The sequence below is a fragment of the Salvelinus sp. IW2-2015 genome, linkage group LG15 (genome assembly GCF_002910315.2).
Source record: "Salvelinus sp. IW2-2015 linkage group LG15, ASM291031v2, whole genome shotgun sequence".
Taxonomy (NCBI): Eukaryota; Metazoa; Chordata; class Actinopteri; order Salmoniformes; family Salmonidae; genus Salvelinus; species Salvelinus sp. IW2-2015.
In genome coordinates this window covers 31,371,493-31,394,273 of record NC_036855.1, presented here as the reverse complement: position 1 = coordinate 31,394,273, position 22,781 = coordinate 31,371,493, and the positions used below count along the sequence as shown (strand labels likewise).

The window sequence follows — 22,781 nt, the reverse complement described above, 5'->3', positions numbered from 1 at the left end:
TTATAATAAACACAACAAAAGTCATGCACAGGAAGTATTTCGGACACCATGGTGCTYCCTCTGAGTATTACATTCGGACACCATATACAATACAATATAAATATTGGTTAGTTGCTTCTGCATGCTCTTCCCTTTTCTCTAATCTCAGCACCCAGAACCAAATCACTTAAGGCAGTCATAAGAGACAACTTTTCTCTAAAGATAACCCCTCCCCAAAGCTTATGCAATAGTAAGGTGTAATGGACAGTTGTTCCAATGCCATGATTCTTAAGACAGAGGAATGTTCTCCATAATGTCAGGCTGGTAGGGTGTCAATAGKTGTGAGGATATCCCATTTGTTTGGTTTTAAAGAGGGTACATTGAGCAAGTGACATGACAAGTAACATACTGCTCTGATGGATTGGTTAATTATCATCTCCATACAATAGCTGTCAATGTACATATGTACAGTAGCCTACATACAGGACACAAAACATCAGCCTATATTATATAKTTTTTCTATGCAGAGTACTTTCCATGGAGAACAATATAATTAAACTAGACCAACTTGATATTTGACACTGACTGTACTTATAAGATTTATAGATCTTATATGAGGTCTTGGATTGCCATTGACTTGCTGTGTCTCTGGACAATGTGTATACAGCAGTCTATCTCAATGTGATTGATCCACGGGTGAGAGATTTCCCTATTACTATATCCCAAACATACCACGTCATCTGAWCTCCCTCTCTCTGTCCCTTTTTCTCTCTTTTGTCTAATCAATCTGAGCATGTAACTCACCTCTCTCTCGCTCTCTCTGTCTGTACTTGTCTTAATCTCTAGGTTTTTGTCTCTCTCTGCATGAAGAATGCATTCTGTGTAAGGGGTGCATAACTGATGGCAGGGAAGTCAAACGCGGGAGAGCAGAACTTGGTAAATAGCCGGAGKCGTTTAATATACATAACTACCGGCATACAAAAACAACAAACACATGGGCACAAAACCCGTAGCGCACCAGTCAAACATAGCACACGTACTTGCAATAAACAATTCCCGACAAGGACATGGGGGAATCAGAGGGAACATATACAACATGTAATTAGGGAATTGAAACCAGGTGTGTGTGAAAACAAGACAAAACAAATGGAACATGAAAAATGGATCGGCAATGGCTAGAAGACCGGTGACGTCGACTGCCGAACACCGCCCGAACAAGGAGTGGAACCGACTTCGGTGAAAGTCGTGACATTCTGGCTGTGTCTGGGATGGTGTTGTGCATTCCTGGTCCCTGGAGTGATCTTCAGCATCTACACAGCCAGGCGATTGAAGCCAGAGCCCACCTTCATGAGTGAGAGAATCTTGCTCCAGAGAACTGAGACATCTGAGACATCAGCACAATGGCCTCCTTATATAACAATAATGAATAAGAACTAGAAAAACTAGGGGTTTGGGGGGGGGGGGGGCCCGATGTGAGTCTTATGGACGTTACCCTGGCATCCGAGCTGGGCATCCCCACTCAACCCCTCTCCATTCCCATGGGTGTTAAAGCACTGGACGGGCGCTCTATAGGCCCTGTCTCTTATACACATCTAGATGTGTATAAGAGACAGGAACTGAGACATCTGAGACATCAGCACAATGGCCTCCTTATATAACAATAATGAATAAGAACTAGAAAAACTAGGGGTTTGGGGGGGGGGGGGGGCCCGATGTGAGTCTTATGGACGTTACTCTGGCATCCGAGCTGGGCATCCCCACTCAACCCCTCTCCATTCCCATGGGTGTTAAAGCACTGGACGGGCGCTCTATAGGCCGGCTCACCCACCAGACCACCAAGTCAACCTACGAGTGTCGGGGAACCACAGCGAGACAATCCAATTCCTGCTGGTTGAGTGTCCACAGGTTTCCGTGGTATTGGGATTCTCTTGGCTCCGGTGACACAATCCCTCTATTGACTGGTCTACTGGTGCCATCGTGGGCTGGAGTCCGTTCTGCCACACTCATTGCCTGAAGTTAGCTCTGCCTGCCTCGGGATGTCTTCCTGGGTGCTTGGAATTTCCCCCGGATCTCTCCGCCAGCCCCGCGGAGTACCAGGACRTCTGGGAGGGGTTCAGTAAGTCCCGGACCACTTCGCTTCCGCAGCCCTGACTGGTATCAAAGAAGGTCAAGCCAGATGCGCTGGCACGCTGCTATAGCCACGCGGCTACACCTCCGGTAGCCGAGACTTTTCCCCTCTGCTCCAAGATCATTAGCCCCTCTGCTGTTTGTCCTCTGTTGCCCCGTACCCTCCTTCTACTTCCTACCTGTTTCCAGGCCCACCCCTCTCCCCCATCTCTTCGACGGCCAACCGGCGTACATGGTGAGGCGTCTCCTGAAGGTTCGACCCCGGGGCAGGGGATTCCAGTACCTGGTTGACTAGGAGGGTTATGGCCCGAAGGAGAGGTGCTGGGTCTCCGCTAGGGACATCTGTCACGCCCTGATCTGTTTCACCTGTCTTTGTGATTGTCTCCACCCTCCTCCAGGTATCGCCCATCTTCCCCATTATCCCCTGTGTATATATATATATCTGTGTTATCTGTATGTCTGTTGCCAGTTCGTTTTGTTCCTCAAACCTACCAGCGTTTTCCCCCTTGCTCCTGCCTTGTCTATATTCCTGTTTTCTAGTTTTCCCGGTTTTGTCCTTTCTGCCTGCCTGCCGTCCTGTACCTTTACCCTCTACTCTGAATTACCGACCTCTGCCTGACCTGAGCCTGCCCTCCGGTACTTTTGCCCCATTACTCTGGATTACTGACCTCTGCCTGACCTTTGCCTGCCCGTGTTCTAATTAATAAACTTTTGTTACTTTGACATTGTCTGCACCTGGGTCTTACCTTCAAACGTGATAGTAACTGTACTTTACTTTACTATTTATATTTTTGACAACTTATACTTCACTACATTCCTAAAGAAAATAATTTAGTTTTTACTCCATACATTTTCCATGACACCCAAAAGTATTCGTTACATTTTTTATGCTTAACAGGACAGGAGAATTGTCCAATTCACACACTTATCAATTTATTTTTATTTGTTATTTAACCTTTATTTAACTAGACTAGATTGACTGAAATTAAAAAAGCATGACCCTCCAGGTAACCATTCTGTACGTTTTTACATGGGGTAGGCCTATTTATTCTGAAGTATAGGTATATTCCTTCCTATTTGTTTTTTCTACAATGTTTTACAATAAATAAAAGCTAATATGCAACAAACACATAAGTAATCATTTGAATTATGAAATCATGTATCTCATCATTATGATCCTTGGATGTTCATAACAAATCATCTGCGCCGCTGGTGTAATGGTATCATGGAAGATTCCCATTCTTTCGACCCGGGTTCGATTCCCGGGCGGCGCACATTTTTTTCTCTCGCCAAACTCCTTATSCTTTTGAAAAAGGTATGGATTGAGTAATTTGTCAACCGTTACCTATGTGTTTGCTTTTATTCCGCACGAAAGCAAAGCAAACATTTCCAAAGGTCCGAGCTAAACGTTGCCAAATTGTGATCAGTCACGTGGGTTTCCCAGACGTGTGTTCTTTTTGTTCATTAAAATGTCGTCATTATTCTAAAACTAAAGATTAATCGCAGAGATTGTTTTGAAATATGATTAGTATTAGTGGTTTATTGACTGACGTCTGCTGCTGCTGAAATGTGAAACAAATTATTTAATTATGGTCCATTCATTGCGCATGCGACGGTGGTGGACATCCCCTGATTTTCCGCCATCTTCCTCTTCGGTTGTACAACCATTGTTCATACAAGCTAATTGTTAGTGTGCGGTCAGCGACTGGGTTGATTTGTGCGCCTTTTTATAACAACTTGTTTAAGTCTACATGAGCATTATCCAAAAGGTCACATATTTTGGAAGTGTGTGCGCATTACTCAAAATACCATAGCTACACGGATTACTCACCCAGGGCACGACCTACGAAAACATGATGATGATGATGGACGACGAACAGCCCAAAACCCTGTAAGTAGCTAACACGGGCTAGTTAGCCATATCAATCCAGTAACGTTAGCTAGCTACTTCAAATGGGACTACAAAGAAAGTATACTCCAGCATTTAAAAACGTCTATGTACTCATGTCTTGTCGACTGTCACGGTGTGACCATTAACTAAGAGAAAGTTGATGGTACAAATCAATCATGTCAGTCCATCGCTCGAGCCTTCTCAGAACACATAGRTAGGCAAACAAGCTAGGTAACGTTAGCTGCTAGCTAACGTTACGTTGTCTCACCAAATACATTGGTTAGCTAGATATTGTGTTAACTAGTTAGTTCATTACTTGATCATAAAAATAACGTGGTAGTGAGTTAAGTGTAGCCATGGTTCACTTGTCCATTTCAGAAATTCTAGCTAGCTACGAACTACTGTGTTACTAGMTACATGTACCGGTTTGGCAGAGAAGCAAGCATTGTTGGCTAACAGAGTGGCAAATTACAAGTACAGTATGCAGAGACAGACGTCTCATCCACGAACCTGTGACGTTAGTCAATTTTCCTAGTATTGCGTTTTATCCGTATGTTATGAACTGATTATTAGTTTAATATGATGGCTAGCTAGGTGGCCTATCTAGCGAAGGGTTTCCCCTATATGCATTTAGCAGTGGTGTACTGCCGCTGCTAAATCGAGGCCGCCACTGTTATTTTATAAAATAAAATGCATGCCTTTCTACCAGCCTCTGGGGAGGAAGATGGCCACGTCAACGACAGTCAGACAACAAGTAGCTTTCAGTTTAGTGGGAAGGCCAGAACTTGAAAAACCATGCTTCAAACACAAGTGTTAGAGAAGGTTAACTTATATAACTCAGTGTAACTGTCTAGCTAGTGTAGCTAAGTGCAGCCATACCACCAAATTACCCAATTGTCATACTTGAGTAACTTTATATTAAGGTATTTATACTTTTACTCAAGTAAAAGTGAAAGTCACCCAGTAAAATAGTACTTAAGTAAAATTCAAAGTATTCTAATCATTTCAAATTCCTTATATTAAGCAACCCAGAAGGCACAACTTTCTTATTTTTTTWATTTACGGATAGCCAACGGCACACAAGTCAGACATCATTTACAAATGAAGCATTTGTGTGCAGTGAATCTGCCAGATCAGAGGCAGTAGGGATAACCAGGGATGTTGTCTTGTTAAGTGCTTGAATTAGACAATTTTCACATCCTGCTAAGCATTCAAAATGTAACGAGTACTTTTGGGTGTCAGCGAAAATGTAAGGAGTAAAAAGTACATTCTTTTCTTTAGTGAATGTAGTGGAGTAAAAGTTGTCAAATGGTAAGGTGCAMATTTCTAAAACTACTTAAGTAGTACTTTTTGAAGTATTTTTACTTAAGTACTGTACACCACTGCATATCACCCTAAACCTTTGCTTCCCTGGACAAAGTAAACTTGCTGGAAGTTGTAATTTTCTGGTCACAAGTGCTTGTCTTTTCCCCTCTACTCCAGGTATGTAGGGAACCTGTCCAGGGATGTCACTGAGCCCCTCATCCTACAGGTTTTCACACAGATCGGCCCCTGCAAGAGCTGTAAAATGATTGTTGATGTGAGTATCCCTGGGTCCTGGACCCAAGTGAGAGATTGCGATTTGTATGATTTTGATATTAGGGATGTGACAAATGTAATGTTTGCTTAATGTTTAAAATGCCATTTTTGTTTTTTTCCATTAAAATGATATGAAAAATGTATTAAATTCCATGTGAATTAACAATCAACAATATGGTCAGATTGCATCCTATTCCATATGACCACTAGGGAGGCAATGAAGTTATATCTACTGCTGTCCCCCACCCACTCAGTAACGTAGTTACCCCTTTGATGTGTATGAACACACAGGTGTGATCATTCTACAGTAGTCCCTGCAGCATATACTCAAACCAGTGTAATTAGAACACTTCATTAGAAAGTTAGTTACGATTAACTCAACAGTTAGCGTTCGAGCTGGCCATAATGTTTTTCTTACTGACATATTTAGCACAGTCTTTACAACGTTATGTCCTCAATGTGAGCAGTTTATTTTTGGATGCAATGTTCAGACATCCACAGAAGTAGAAGCAGCATAACAAAATTCTCATCCAAATCTGGAAATGTAGTACTATCTCTGAGTAGTGAGCTAACAGAAGCGGTCATATTTAGCAGCTTTCGGCTGATAGAAACCAGTTACTATTTACAATTCATCACATCACGGGTGAGCTCACCAGTGACTTAAATAATTGAGTAAAAGACTTTCTAAACATCGAAAGTAATCCGACGGCGGGTAGTTTGTGTGTGCCGCAATGTTTGTTTTTTCTGCGTCAACCAAAGATGAGAGGTGATGAGTTGGGTCTGTTTTCAGAATGCGTATTGAAGGGGGGGGTGTGGTCTACCATCAGTTACTTCCATTAACGTAGCATCTTTGGTCTGACAGACGTTTACGTGACACCCAGAATGGATTGAATGATGTAAACAAACATTGTTCCACACACAGCCAGCAAATAGTTTAGCATTAGCTCATCATAATCAGTCCAACCTTCCCAAAAATATTTTGCACAAATCATACACTCACTGGACGGTTTATCAGGTACACCACCCCGTTCACGAAAACGGATCGCTCCTGCAGACAGTCACATGGCCATGGCTTGCTATATAAAGCAGGCAGAGGCATTCAGTTACTGTTCAATTYAATGTTAGAATGGGGAAAAACAAGTGACCTAAGCGTGGTTTGATCGTCTGTACCAGATGCGCTTGATCCAGTATCTCAGAAACGTATGCCCTCTACTGGGCTTTTCACGAACGACAGTGTCTATAGTTTACTGAGAATGTTGTGACAAACAAAACATCGCCAGCGGCAGTCCTGTGGGCGAAAACAACTCGTTGATGATTGGTCGCAGGAGAATGGCAAGAATCGTACGAGCTAACAGGTGGGCCACGAACAGACAAGGAACGGTGCAGAAAAAGCATCTCGGAACGCACAACTCGTCGATCCTTGTCACTGATGGGCTATTGCAGCAGACGACCAAATGGGGGTCTTGACCCCTTACTAATGGGTGTARCTAATAAACTGACCAGTGAGTATGTGTCCATTGCATTCTGATTCTTGCATAATGTATGATATGTCACCAGTACTTCAAAATGTGAATAAAACAGTAAATAAATTATTACCACACAAACCATTTTCTGATAGTGATTAATTGATACAAATGGTCTGTGCCTGTATTATGATAGTGTTGATTTGTTGTCACAGATGGTTTGTTTACGTTTCTACCACTGTGGCTAGATGGAGTAGTTAGGCCGACAAACATCTCTATCTAGTGGTCGCGTCGGGGGCAACAGTTGTTGACTGTAACTAAGCCTAACTCTTTCCTTAACCTTGTTCTCTTAACTTCCTACGTTAATTTTCATAACCTACTGCGTTAGTTCTATCTTGCCATGTTAATAATTCTAACCATATTATGTAAACAGTCAATCTGTGTAAATAAGTCATCAGTTTCACCACACTGGCAACCAATCACATCACCCCCGACACTCACGTGACACCATTCAGTGTTATGTATGTACCTAGTGGGCTAAGCTGTAGCATTAGCAATGCCTTTCAAAAGGAGACAACTCACAAATGTGGAAACTCAATGACAATGATTCTGAATATGTCAGTGAGGAATCAGGTTATGTCAGTGACAGTGAGGAGCTGTCCTCAAACCTTGTGGCCATTGAGAACCCTGACCACCGACAAAMTCCCAGGTCCCTCTTAAGATGCWGGTAGTGGTGAAGTATTAGAGGTCTGCGGTAGTTGGAAGGCTACCAGCCATTTCACCCCTCCTGMCCCTGCTGTTGGCGTTGAGTCCCAGTCTGGAGTGCAAAGTCTCTTGCCATCTCCCTCTGAAGCAGAGTGCTTCAAGCTGTTTCTGACAGGGACATAGTGGAGGACACCAATCGCTAGGCCTTGGAGTTACAGGGGAAGAGGGAGCCACAGCYAAGGTGGACCACCTGATGGGAGAGAGAAKGATCAAACCAGACAATGTGCTTGACTATAATTGCAAAACGGGGGTACTGGATAAGGTGGATATGATAAACAGCTTTGTGGCATGCACTCTTAAAACCCCCCAATTGGTATGAGAATTTCCATCTGATCGACACTGCTATRTTCAATGGCCACATAGTTCACCACCAGCTAACAAGTGAGAAGATTATTGAACATGMTTTTTTCAAATCAAATGTATTTATATAGCCCTTCTTACATCAGCTGATATCTCAAAATTCTCTACAGAAACCCAGCCTAAAAGCCCAAACAGCAAGCAATGCAGGTGTAGAAGCACGGTGGTTAGGAAAAACTCCCTAGGAAGGCCAAAACCTAGGATGAAACCTAGAGGAACCAGGCTATGAGGGGGGGGCAGTCCTCTTCTGGCTGTGCCGGGTGGAGATTATAACAGAACATGGCCAAGATGTTCATAAATGACCTGCATGGTCAAATAATAACAATCATAGTAGTTGTCGAGGGTGCAACAGGTCAGCACCTCAGGAGTAAATGTCAGTTTACAGCAGCACGGCCAGGTGAACTGGGGACATACAGTTCACAAATGAATCAAATGCTGTTCTGCAATTATATTTAAAATATCTCKCCCACCTCCCCACTCCTRATCCTCTTTACTCCCTCTCCAAACAGTATGTTGCTAGAATACAAAATGTCCTCATTCTTCAGGCAAGACAGATGTCCAACTCCAGTTATGATGTTGGCAAATTATGTTCAATACTGTGTGTGGTTTCTGAAAGTACAGAATAAAGAGGAATTACTAGGATACAATATCAGGATATWACAAAACCATTTTAAGTAYYGTAACTGCTATAAAAAATAAGTTGCATTGACAATCACAATTATGAATAATATAACCGTAAGAAACTSTAACCGAAGAGCTCCACAAGGGGGCAGGGCAGAAAACCCATGCCATGGTCATAAGGCCAGGGCAGCTTCAAAGGATACAACACAAACTTAATACTTCTCTGATGCCGTTAGCATTGTTTTACAGAGTTTATAGAATGTTGCTAGCTACATGAGCGCAATTGAGTATAACACCATATAGGTTATGAAATTAGTACCATATGTGTACGTGGCTATAAAGAAGTGCATGCAGAATACATTATGCTCCATACATACGGTGTGCTACAGAAGAAACAACACGATATACATACACTAATGATAGCATAATTAGGCACTTAGCTAGGAACGCAATCATGTCCAAAGTTATTAGTAAGGAAAATGACAATGAAAGCAATGCATGCACTAATTGGAAAATGTGCCAGGGGGAAAGAGTTTTGTGCTGGTTCTGACTGGAGGTGTGCAAATGTCTGCATACTTGACCTGGGGAAGTGCTTGGGCTCTCATCGAAGAGAGAAGTTTGTCTGAGACATTACTATGAGCCAAACTTAAATTGTCCACCACAGTGAAATGGGCTACTTCTAGGTGAAGTGGAGGTTAACTGTCCTGTTGCATAACAATCAATTTTTGGAACAGTGAGTGCATTTTGACATCGCATAAAGAATCTCGCTGGGGAACTGTTAGAGATATTTGGAACTTGCACGTTAAAAGGTTATTCCGTTTTAGGTTCTCTGCTGTGTGCTTAGAGAATGATAGAGGCCTCTAGTGGCCAAAAGGCTGTTTTGGCATGGGCAGTGCCATAAGTATGACAGTGTGAGTCATGATACCCATAACCTAGCAGTCAAACAAGGAAATGATTACAATAGTTTTTCAACCATTTAATTTTTCCAATAAGGGATTTTAGAAACACTTAAGGGCTGTGTTTTGTCTAGGCTTACCCTGGCATGATGTTTTGATGACTAAACTCAGCAAAAATAAAACGTCCTCTCACTGTCAACGGTGTTTATTTTCAGTAATCTTAACGTGTAAATATTTGTATGAACATAACAAGATTGAACAACTAAGACACAAACTGAACAAGTTCCACAGACATGTGACTAACAGATTGAATAATGTGTCCCTGAACAAAGGGGGGTCAAAATCAAAAGTAAACGTCAGTATCTGGTGTGGCCACCAGCTGCATTAAGTACTGCAGTGCATCTCCTCATGGACTGCACCAGATTTGCCAGTTCTTGCTGTGAGATGTTACCCCACTCTTCCACCAAGGCACCTGCAAGTTCCCGGACATTTCTGGGGGGAATGGCCCTGGCCCTCACCCTCCTATCCAACAGGTCCCAGACGTGCTCAATGGGATTGAGATACGGGCACTTCGCTGGCCATGGCAGAACACTGACATTCTTGTCTTGCAGGATATCACGCACAGAATGAGCAGTATGGCTGGTGGCATTGTCATGCTGGAGGGTCATGTCAGGATGAGCCTGCAGGAAGGGTGCCACATGAGGGAGGAGGATGTCTTCCCTGTAACGCACAGCGTTGAGATTCCCTGCAATGACAACAAGCTCAGTCCGATGATGCTGTGAGACACCGCCCCAGACCATGACGGACCCTCCAAATCGATCCCGCTCCAGAGTACAGGCCTCAGTCTAATGCTCATTCCTTCGACGATAAARGCGAATCCGACCATCACCRCTGGTGAGACAAAACCGCGACTCGTCAGTGAAGAGCACTTTTTGCCAGTCCTGTCTGGTCCAGCGACGGTGGGTTTGTGCCTACGTTGTTGCCGGTGATGTCTGGTGAGGACCTGCCTTACAACAAGCCTACAAGCCCTCAGTTCAGCCTCTCTCAGCCTATTGTGGCTTGAGCACCGATGGAGGGATTGTGCGTTCCTGGTGTAACTCGGGCAGTTCCTGGTGTAACTGTTGCCATCCTGTACTTGTCCCGCAGGTGTGATGTTCGGATGTTCCGATCCTGTGCAGGTGGTGTTACACGTGGTCTGCCACTGCGAGGACGATCAGCTGTCCGTCCTGTCTCCTTGTAGCGTTGTCTTAGGCGTACAATGCAATTTATTGCCCTGGCCACATCTGCAGACCTCATGCCTCCTTGCAGCATGCCTAAGGCATGTTCACGCAGATGAGCAGGGACCCTGGGTATCTTTCTTTTTGGTGTTTTTCAGAGTCCTTAGAAAGGCCTCTTTAGTGCCCTAAGTTTTCATAACTGTGACCTTAATTGCCTACCTTCTGTCAGCTGTTAGTGTCTTAACGACCGTTCCACAGGTGCATGTTCATTAATGGTGTATGGTTCATAAACCCTGAACAAGCATGGGAAACAGTGTTTAAACCCTTTACAATGAAGATCTGTGAAGATATTTGGSTTTTACAAATTATCGTTGAATGACAGGGTCCTGAAAAYGGGACGTTTCTTTTGCTGAGTTTATGTACATCTTTCTCCGGACAAGGTGACTTATCAATATACTCACCTGTATTTACCTCCCAACAAATTAAAGGCTAATTAGCTGCTAATGTGGCTATCGTAAAGAACTACAAATGATATGGACGAGACTTCCGAACAAGGCAAAGGTAATAGTAATTATTAAATTGGTTACATTTCTTTAAATGTACCTGTTAGCAAAGGTGCCAGCTAGAGATGACATGCAGGAGCTTGCAGGGATTTGTAGTCTTGCATGATGTCTACTTAGATCCCAAAATGCTAATTAGCATCAAAGTAAATAGAGCCAAATATATTGATAAGTCACCTTGTCTGAGATTTACATGATTATCAAAACGTCACGCCAGGGTAAGCCTACTCAAAACACAGTCCTTATTTTAAGCGTTTATTAAATCTATGGGAAAAATGAGTGGTGGGAAAACGATTGGAAATATTTCCCTGTTTGACTGCTAGGTTTTATGGGTGTTATGACACCTCCCTCCACCGTGGGGCTCTATGGAGGGCTTCCACCATGCTTCCTCCATTTTAAAGTAGTCAAAGTAACAGGGTTTGGAACTGGTTCACGGAACCAGACCGAATACCAGAAAATAACAATCATTTTAGGGACAGAATCAAACGAAAGTGTGATCTATACTGTTCCCGGAACAGAACTGTTATTTTAAAAGTATGGGAACCGGTTAATAACGTTCTTCTATGGTTTCGGGCATTTATTTTCTCCTCCCAGTCCCACAAAAATCGCAACAAAGCACCTATGCAAAYCCTTCACTCCGTCACTCAAACATATTCCAGCACCTGCCTTCCAGCTCGATCTTTGTCAGTGTGTTTGTAGGCTACTTTCCCTACTTATGTTACAAGTGTGATCCAGAAATTAGGGAGATGTTTAATTAGAGAATTGTTTAAAATGTTTAATCCTAGTTAATCATACTATATCACGTTTCACATTGGATTTACTAACTACAAGAAGGTAAGATGTGTTTTTACCTCGTGTTGCTCGGCACACACAAGCTTGTTAGCTACCTATTGTTTGTCTGGTCCAACGTTAAGCCATCAGACATTCAATGTTCTCCCATACAAGCCGCTCCTCCTTAGGTATAATTCTATGGGCCTCATAACAAGATGCCCAGCTCGCCAAGCCTCCTCCACCCTCTCGCTTTCTTTCCACCCATAAATTGTGTCATATCACGCCCTAAACTGGTCTGTCTATAGTGACTGGCAGCACAGTGCATTTGTCTTTCAATATAATTAAACCATTCTCTTTTGGCAAAATACAATTTAGCTTTGAACTACTTTTCCTACACAGATAAAATAGCTTACCTGCTATATAGCAAGCTGTTCTATCCTCACTGATTGAAGTAATTTAATGTCGAACTAAATGTAAAGAAAACAAACATGTTTACAAGGGAATGATATAAACCAGTGCTTTTTTTGGGTTCGAACTAGTTCAGAATTTTTATTTTTTGCTGGTCGTAACAGTGTAATGGGGGGGGAAGAACAATGATCATTTCGGTTCCAACCCCTGCAAAGTAGTCAACTGGGTGGGGTTTCCTATGGGCTATAGCCTCAATGGCACTGCCCATGATTTTACAGATGCTAGAATGGCACAGATGTGTCCTTAATCTCTATGGCTGTGTGCTTCTCAATGTTTTTAGTGGTCAGTACAAGCGAATTCATGTCCCACTTCTCATCAATATAATTGATCATCAATGTAATTGACTCATTGCAATGATGTATGACAGCATGTTCAGATGTCCAACAATCTCTTCTTAACGCCACCTATGGGGTTTGAGAGCTCACGCTTTGTTCTTGCAGAGCAATCGTGATACGATTTCTCTACCCAGGCCATCATGGTTTTTCCACATTCCATGTTGTYGTCTTGTTCTAGATATGCCATCGGMTATTGAAGCCAACACCCTCAACCATTGACAATGGCTGCATTTGAACTGCAATCATTTATGTAGTCAGAGCTGTGATATTCTCACTCCGTACCTTATTGCACTTATTTTGTGCGAAGCTGTCTTGTCTGTTCGGGGCCTGTGCTGCTGTCAGCAAATGTTTGGCACTCACCCTTTTCAGATGGTTAAATATTGCACCTGTACTACCATTACTGTGCCTCTGTTCCACGTCACAAAGTTTACATTTCACCGCCTAAATGTATTGCCATACAGGACATTTTCCCAACTTAACATCGGACGTGCYGAGTGCTTTATATTTGTGGAAAATAATTTGAAAGGTGTATATCTAACCTTACAGCATTTGTTTTCGGTTAGGGATTTTTTGTTAACTATCCCAATTTTGTTAAAACGTTCACTCTTAATCGAAAGATGTTTATGGTGATGTTAACTGTCTGATATGTACATGTGGTTGACAGACAATGCTTTGGACTCTTTGTAGCCTAACTCTTGTTGTCCTCTTACAGACTGCAGGCAATGACCCATACTGCTTTGTGGAGTTCTATGAGCACAGGCATGCTGCCGCATCACTGGCTGCCATGAATGGACGTAAAATTATGGGTAAGGTAAGCTATCGTATCTAAAGGGTGAGTTGGGATGGGTGGGTTGTTGRAGAAGTTTGACCAACCAGTAGGCCTAAATTATGAGAGCATTATCTGAGTCGGCAGCGACTATCTCACCGAAGTTGAAATGGCAAAGTTATGAATTGCTTTGTAAAGTGAGGATGGCTTATTTCGATTTCCCGTCCAGCAGTAAGTACATCCCCAGAGTAAATGAGACTAATAGATGTGTGATCTGATTTAAAATAATGACCTAACCTGCATAGTTGGTTGCAATGCTGATTACCTGACATGTCCATGTATAATGTCTGATTCCGTTTCTTCAGATATGGAGTGGGCTAGGTCTGTTGTATGGACATCAAGTGCATTCTCTCTTAGTGGTTGATTTGACTATAGCTTAGAGATTTAAAATATGTTCTTGACCGATCACTGTTTTATTTTGGAAAACCACTATCTTTTCAAGGGAAATGGGCCCTTTCCTTATCCAAAGGAATCCACAGTAGCTGTGCAATAGCCAACTAAAACAATTTCTGTACCTTTTCCAGACKCACAGCTTCACAACAAATATAGGTCCTAACCTCAGCAGAAATATATTCAGTGCAAATTATGTTATCCTCAACAGGTAATGAAGGACCATTTGAAGAGTAATACAAGTTGATAATGTCACTGGTTTGTAAGTCCTTTGTTACTTGGACCTTTTATTCCGTTGTTTATGTTCCAGTTTGAGTGCTCAGGTGTTCTGTTTTCTGCTCATCACTGCATTCAGAGATTCACACTGTGTTTGGTCATGGCTGGCTCATTTCTTTCACACACAAAGCACCACACAAACTGAGGTAGTAATACTGTATCTAAATGACATAAARGTACCCTACCTGGCTTGTTTTCTCTCTTCCCTTCTCTCTTTAGGAGGTTAAAGTCAACTGGGCCACAACGCCAAGCAGTCAGAAAAAAGACACAAGCAGTAAGTGCCTAGCTACCTTTTCAGTCAGTTCCATAGAAAACCTTAGTGAGGGTTCCTCTGAGAATGTGGTAATTTTAAATTGACATTTTAGTCAATTAGCAGATGCTGTTATCCGGAGACTTCCATYTCTCTATGGTGTGGAAGACCATAAAGCCCCTCCCCCCTCGAAATAAAAACAAGGCAATTCTTGATTTCTTCAGAAAGTGCTGCTTTCAGCAAGGAGTCACAGTAGTRGTATCTCCTGTCCTCCCAACAGATCATTTCCATGTCTTTGTCGGAGACCTCAGCCCCGAAATCACCACAGATGATGTAAAAGCGGCCTTTGGTCCATTTGGGAGGATATCGTAAGTACCTCATTAATGTTTATGTGCTCTGTCGATCTCACAAGATTAGTAAGTCACTCATGAGTTAATAATAATAATAATAATACATTGGATGGCTTGATATAACACATTACTCTTTAGGACATATCAGACAGTAGTTTGTATGGTTACATTACTCCTTCTTCATATTGAGTAAATAGTGTGTTTCTCCTCAGGGATGCTCGCGTGGTCAAAGATGTGGCGACAGGGAAGTCTAAAGGCTATGGCTTTGTCTCTTTCTTCAACAAGTGGGTAAGCGTTATAGCTGGATGAAATCACTTCCATAGAGGATTTAGTCATAACTCATAACTGAAGGGGTTCCTGTATATGTAGTCATAACATTATCCTTTTGTATTTGGGTGTGTCGCTGGGTCATGTGATTTAATATATCTGTTGCAACCAACAGGATGCAGAGAACGCCATTCAGCAGATGGGTGGTCAATGGCTAGGCGGAAGACAGATCAGGACCAACTGGGCCACTAGAAAGCCCCCTGCTCCTAAAACCACCTATGAAAGTGAGTCCAGACAAGATAGGCTTTCCAGCCATTGAGTAGAAATGGTTGGTTTTATCTTACCATAATRTTTTTTACATCTATTTTGTCCTCTAAAACTGGTTAAGTGCAGATAAAAATTATATACATTTTACTATATTTTATGTCCCTCGGATCCTCTTTTGTTGAATGGCAATGCATTTAGTCACTCTAAATTCCCCTGTTTCCAAAAGCAAACACGAAGCATCTGTCCTTTGATGAGGTTGTGAACCAGTCCAGCCCCAGTAACTGCACTGTGTACTGTGGAGGAGTCGGCACCGGTCTAACAGGTCAGTAGTCTGTTATTGAAGTGGTCACTTTCTAGTGTGTGAGAGAAACAAACACAGGTCTTTGACATGTCTCCCTCCTTTTTTCTAGAACAATTGATGAGACAGACATTCTCCCCCTTTGGACAAATCATGGAAATCCGTGTGTTCCCAGACAAAGGATACTCTTTTGTGCGGTATGTCATGATCAAATCACTAAACAGACCTCTGACAAACATTTAGTATCCTTGAAATATAATTTCTGCGTATGTTTCTCAGTACCTTGCAATCGGTATTTTGACGCCTCTCCTTTGTGCAGGTTTACCTCTCACGAGGGAGCAGCCCATGCCATTGTGTCTGTGAATGGGACTTCGATAGAGGGCCATATGGTGAAGTGTTATTGGGGTAAAGAGACCACAGACATGATGAGTCCTATGCAGCAGGTGCAACAAGTTCCCCAGGTATGAAACCACATCCAGAGGCTTCCCCCTTATCGACACCACTTACACACACTCTTACACTGTTGTCATCTCTCCCTTATGACAGAACAAAGTGGGCTTTGCGGCCCAGCCCTACGGCCAGTATGCCCAGTGGTACGGCAATGCCCAGCAGATTGGCCAGTACGTCCCCAATGGGTGGCAGGTACCCACCTATGGGGTTTACGGCCAGGCCCAGGCCTGGAACCAGCAGGGTTTTAAGTAAGTACATAAGGACATCAGCAGGGCTCCCTTCTCTTCCAGCAACCAGGGCTGCAGCTGAGTCTTTTGAGTTTCCTTGGGCTTCCCAAGGGCAGCTAGGCTCCAGCTCAGTTGCCTGCAGCTCTGGCCAGGAGAAGGAAGGAGCCATAATGTCCTTCAACCTCCCCTCTCCACCGTATCCAGCTTACGAGGACAATGACAAAACACATTAAAAAAATATAGTTGATTTGATTTATTGGTCAAGATAACAGCATTTTCATCCATTTAAAACAAATAAAATGAGCACTAATGAATGCCCTTTTTGGACTTTCAAAATGGCCACAGTTCTGGGTTGAATTGGGCTTGTCCCCGATATGAGTGTCTACTCAATGAACTAAATAGTCCCAGACAGTGAGTAAAGTGGGATTGTTGAAACACAAACGGGACCTCCTGCCCTCTGAAGCTTCTCCCAGTGCAGAGGGATACATCATTTTATTGTGCCATTGTTACATCCACTTTATTCATTTTTTTGTTGTGCCATGTCATCTTTTGTTACTTCATGCATATTTTTTGTTTTGTTGTTGCTGTATGAACTTTCATTTGCCATCCAAATTTGAATATAATTTTTTCTCCTGAAGAGTTTAAGTACATTGCTACTAGAAATGGGGTGTAGTATGAATTTGTTTAGATTATAGCTACATTTGAAATATCACTAGTCATTTTCTTGTCTCAAATTGATAATGGGGTTTGAGTGCTGCATAAGACAATAATCCTGTTTTAACTGCTTGTATAGCAACAGAAACAGAGTATATCACAGCAGTTATGTAATATGATTGTTTTTTTAAAATCTAATCTAATGAACCATTCATTTGTTAAAAGTTTTAGTTTTGGAAATAGAAGTCCTTGTATAGAAATTGCAATTATATATTGCCTTCATGAAGTATTCATACCCCTTYACTTATTCCACATTATGTTACAGCCTGAATTCAAAATTGAATACGCTTTTTCTCTCAACCATCTACACACAATACCCTATAATGTTTATGCACATTTTTCTTTTAAAAATATGAAAAATAAAGCTAATTCATTGAAATACAGAAATCCAATTTACATAAGTGTTCACACCCCTGAGTCTATACTTTGTAGAAACACCTTTGGCATCAARTACAGCTGAGTTGTCTTGGGTATGTCTTTTGCCCATTCCTTGCAGATTTTCTCAAGCGCTTAAGTTAGATGGGGAGRGGCGGTGAACKGCAATCTTCAAGTCATTCAACAGATTTTCAATGGGATTCAAGTCTGGGCTTTGGCTGGGCCACTCAATAACATTCTTGTTCTGAAACCATTCCAGAGTTGCTTTGGCTATATGCTTAGGGTCATTGTCCTGTTGGAACAAATCTTCGCCACAGTTAAAAGTTGTTTGCACTCTGAAGCAGGTTCTCATCGGCGATTTGCCTGTATTTGGCTCCATTAATTGTTCCCTCTATCCTTTCCAGTTGATGTTCCCTCCCKCGGGACTGCCACACAGAAAAAATATCTGCCTGCACAAAAAAGCACCAGATTAAARTTAACTCAACTTTAGGGAGTTTTCCCTGTTAACACTCAACATTTCCCTTTACTGTGGGAATTGTGATCGAATCAACGCTATTAGCCACTTTCAATGCAACATACTGAAACAAAGCGAACTATGCAAGAGATTTTGTTGTTGGCCGAACACATTGGAGTAGGATTCTATTGCATTAACAGGCACAACTCAGGCCCGTYATCTACACAGGCCGCTGCGCCATAACCAATCTGCTGCAGTAGGGCTATATGAAAATAGATTATTGCCATATATGGATCTGTGCCGTTCTCTTGGAACTGGACTGTTAACAGCATGTGCGGTCGTGAGTAAATGCCCTTTTTTGAGATCAAAGCGAGAGCTACATGTAGCGACGTGCACATTTGTTCATATCCTTTGTTAGTTAGTGAGTTATTAGCCAAGTTCTAGATAATATGTAGTCAGCAATGGGYGATTTATTGCTTCCTACGAGAGCACAAAACGTGCGTTTTTAGTCATCTTTGAAAAACGAGTCAGGTAAAGGACTTTTCTTTTGTCTTAAAGGGCCAGTGTTGTATTTTGAGACCGGCTTGAATAAGCTAAGTTGCCAATTTGGCAGAGGATGGCATAATTTGTCTGATTCTCTGTAATAATGGTATGGAAATAATGATGRGTTTTATTTTGTAAAGTGGTTTCTTGCATCAAACACATTTTCAGTCACCACCTTGTCTGAAGGAATAGTGGATGAACAGGTTTAATGTCTAGCCGTGCATGTTTTTRCCCCCAAAGTTATGGAATGTAGGCTGGCTGCTACTATAYGCTGAACAATAGAACAGCTATTTCCATGTTAAAATGTTATGGGATGCATTTTCCATTGTTTATGGTAGGCTTACATTATAATCAAATAGCCACGGAAGCCTACTTGAACACTTAGTTTTAACTTAAAGCGGCTACAGCCTCTGTGTTCACATTAAACGTGCACCAGAATTTTCACAACTTTGAAGTTTTCCCTCAACAGACCTGAAATTTGCTCAGTGCTGAAATCTTTTTGAGGGAACATTGCTCCCAGGTCCTGCTGCTGAAAAGTGTCCCCCATTGCATGATGCTGCCCCCACCATCCTTCACGGTATTGATGGTGTGAGACGGGTAATGAGCTCTGCCTGGTTTTCTCCAGACATGACGTTTTGCATTCAGMCCAATTTTTGTCTCTTCAGACCACAAAGTCTTCTGTCGGGTTTATGATCTCTRTTCACATGCCTTTTTGCAATCTCCAGTCGTGCATTTTTCTCGGGACTGGCTTCTGTCGGGTTACTCCCATAAAGCCCAGATTGGTAAAGTGCTGTGGAGACTGTTGTCGTGGCAGGTTCTTCCATCTCAGCCAAGGAGATCTGTAGTTCTGTCAGTCGTCATTGGGTTCTTGGTTACCTCCCAGACTAAGGTCCTTGACCGTTTGGTCAGACGGCGAACTCTAGCCAGAGTCTGTTTTTTTTCAATTTCCCAATAATGGAGACCACTGTGCTCTTGGAAACTTTCAACACTGTAGAAATTGCTTTATACCCTTCCCCAGATATAGGCCTCATCACAATTCTATCTATTTGAAGTGTCATAGCAAAGGGGTGTGAATACTTATGTAAATGCAATATTTTCATTCATTTTCTATACATTTGCAAAAAATTCTAAAAACATGTTTTCAACTTGTCATTATGGTGTATTGTGTGTAGATGGGTAAAAAAGTAATCCATTTATTCKATTTTTAATTAAGGTTGTAACAACAATGTGAAATAAATCAAGGGATGTGAATATTTTACAGTGGCACTGTACTTACATTTTATTTGTATGTAAATGTCTGATTTTGTTTGAGAGCCCATGAAAATATTATGATATAGTAGGCTACCATGAACAATAGTTGAAGTTTAATCCTAAAATAAATCTCAGCCTGAGCTACATGTTCTCCTACTTGTTACTATATTGAGCTTATCTGTTACTGTTTTCAATACACAATGTGCTGACTGACCAAATGCTAACTTTTCCATTCAGGTATTTGTTGCATAATGGATGTTGCTAAAGATTTGACTAGGAATAACAAAAGTCATGAATGGGGTTTAGGCATGAAATTATAAATGTTTTTCCCTTTGCAGTGGTACAGGATTCAGGGAAAAAGTGTGAAATTCAACTCCACGGCCAAATTTAAATGCAGATAGATGGTCCTGCTTCAGCCGCGCTCTGCAACATTAACCAATTTCAGCAGCTTTGTTTGGGATGTGAGGAGTCAAAAGACATGTATTTATTTTAAGTAAATRTCCACCGCAGTGGATTGCGACAAATTTTATACACTGAGCCTATGCTCTGTCCGCATACCCACAAGTACCATATCTTCGCCCTGTTACCATTTTCAATTCCTACCATATTCTCTGCTGTCTTAGATTTTGGTTTATCCTCCGACACACCCTGACCTTTGTTCTTTCATCCTCTCCTCAGCTGGCTCTTGCTCAGTTTGGTGTGTTCTATGGTTGTGTCCCAAATGGCACAATATCCCCTATATAAGTCCACTACTTTTTACCTGGTCCCTGGACAAATGTTGTGTACTATAAAGGGAATAGGGTACCATTTGAGACAAAGCCTCTGTCTTGCCCCTGTCGCCGCCTCTTTTCTAACCTGCTGGCGTTTTCTCTCTTTCCCGTTTGCAGTCACTTACCGGCCAGTGCTGGGTGGACAGGTGTGAGTGCCCTCAGTAACGGTGGGGTTATGGAAGCTACACAGGGATTGAATGGGAGTACGTTAGCAAACCAGGCCGGTATGGGAGCCACTGGATACCCCACACACTGATAGGGGGATAGTCAACTCTTTACTGGCTACTGGAGCATCACCGGGATCTGTGTTATATCCCATCCACTTGTGGCAGACTAAGACTTGTTGGTACATGGAATTTGAAGTGGAAGTTGACCTCTACTAAAGCCAATGAAACTGATTTCATGGGAGGTTAAGGGGAGCCATGGAGAACTGGAATAAACTACACAGGTATTATGCTGCCCTTGTGTTAGACAGACTACATGGGCAGGACGGTACCATTTTAAGTGAACTGTAAATGTAATATAATTGTTAAGGAGACACTTGGATTTGCGCATTTGTTGGTTTGTTTAGTGTCTCGAACTGCTACCATTTTCATAAGGACTCTTGAACAGTCAACATAACGTGGTTGTGATTTTTTTTTAATTTTTTTTTTAAGATAAATGTTCCATTTTGAGTTTGATGCAATGAATCATGTAAAAAGTAATGAAAGTAATCAAAATGGATCTGTTTTTCTTCTCTCATTTTTGATTTCAATTAAACCAATTGCAGGGATAGATGCCACTGCTTTTTTTTCTGTAAGGGCAGACATATTGCACAGTATTCCATTTTTTTTAAATTATTCCAAGAATTTCTTTTTGCATTCAATTTTTCCCCTGTATTTCTTTTGGAAGGCCTCAACTTGCTTCATGTGTAAATAACCATACATATATTTCAAACTGTATAAAGGAAAATGCAAATGTTCACAATGGGAGTTTGGTGCTTTTTGTTTTGTTAACTGAAGAAATGAAACATTGTTAGTAGCAACACTACTACCCATGGTAACTGCATACCCATGGTAACTGGCACAGTGATGCATGGACTTCTGGGAAGGGAAAAGGGCATTGCTATGCAGTGCATAAATTAACTCAATTTTGACTTTGAATACTAATTCTGTGCATAAATTTAGTTTTCTGCCATTTTCTATGAAGTAAGATCAGTATTTTTTATGGAAAAACCTGAACCAGAAATGCTAATCAGAAATGTGGACATGTTTTAATACCAGACCCATTGTGTTGCCTTAGAATTGATTGCTTTGAACGGACACAATATCATTCAGATTAGGCAGTCTACAGACAATTTCTGACCTTTTTAGTTTTGAAAAGTGTTCTCCTCTGGGGGTTTGGTAATGTTTCTGCTACTATATCTGTTCTTGCATTGTCCAATTAAAATGCTGATGTGCAAAATAAACAATTTTCTGTGTCCAATGTGATTCAGTGAAGATTGGAAAAATATTTCTACACTTTATATTCATAAAATGTGATTTTAAACCGAACCTTAGCCACACTGCTAACCTTATGACTAACCGAAGCCTAAATTAAGACAAAACGGCTCATTTTTGTTTAAATAKATTTTTAGGATATAGCGACAGACTGGGTGGCTTTGTAAATTCACTCAGGCGATCTACTGATTTCAGAGCACTCACATCAGTGTGCCAGAGCGCAGAACAACTGATGAATATACAAACACCAAACAGCGACACCTATCGAATATGACCAGTGTCAGTAAACGTCGGCAAAAAAAACGTTATTAAATTGTTGCCAGCAGCAAACATTCCATGGTAATAGCCTAACCAGCTCTGCTATGGCGAGCAAAATAGTGAGTTCTCTCATCGGATCAACCATACTCCTTGGCCAGAGCGTCCAGTGTGCGCTCCGAGAGCGAAACGCCCTGAATGTACGAATGGACACGAACGCCCAGAGCGCACTCCAGAGTGAATTTACGAACACACCCTTTGTGGCCATGGTAACTAGTGAAACCAAGATGGAGCGTGAGAGATTTTGGGCGA

The 22,781-nt window shown here is 41.9% G+C and overlaps 1 protein-coding gene and 1 non-coding gene across 2 annotated transcripts; both read left to right on the top strand.

Annotated features, from left to right (window-relative positions):
• Positions 1–3,309: 3,309 nt before the first annotated feature.
• On the top strand, positions 3,310–3,380 carry trnag-ccc (transfer RNA glycine (anticodon CCC)). The gene has a single exon. It is a non-coding gene; the product is annotated as a tRNA-Gly (tRNA).
• A 356-nt stretch (positions 3,381–3,736) lies between these two features.
• LOC111975016 (cytotoxic granule associated RNA binding protein TIA1) lies at positions 3,737–21,702 on the top strand. The gene is made up of 12 exons (XM_024003149.2): positions 3,737–3,997; positions 5,480–5,576; positions 13,741–13,839; positions 14,740–14,794; positions 15,051–15,138; positions 15,333–15,408; positions 15,563–15,671; positions 15,881–15,976; positions 16,065–16,149; positions 16,272–16,413; positions 16,499–16,650; positions 20,854–21,702. Exons 1-12 carry the CDS (start codon positions 3,960–3,962, stop codon positions 20,990–20,992), a joined length of 1,176 nt encoding a protein of 391 aa, XP_023858917.1. The 5' UTR covers positions 3,737–3,959; the 3' UTR covers positions 20,993–21,702.
• The last annotated feature ends 1,079 nt before the right edge of the window (positions 21,703–22,781 follow it).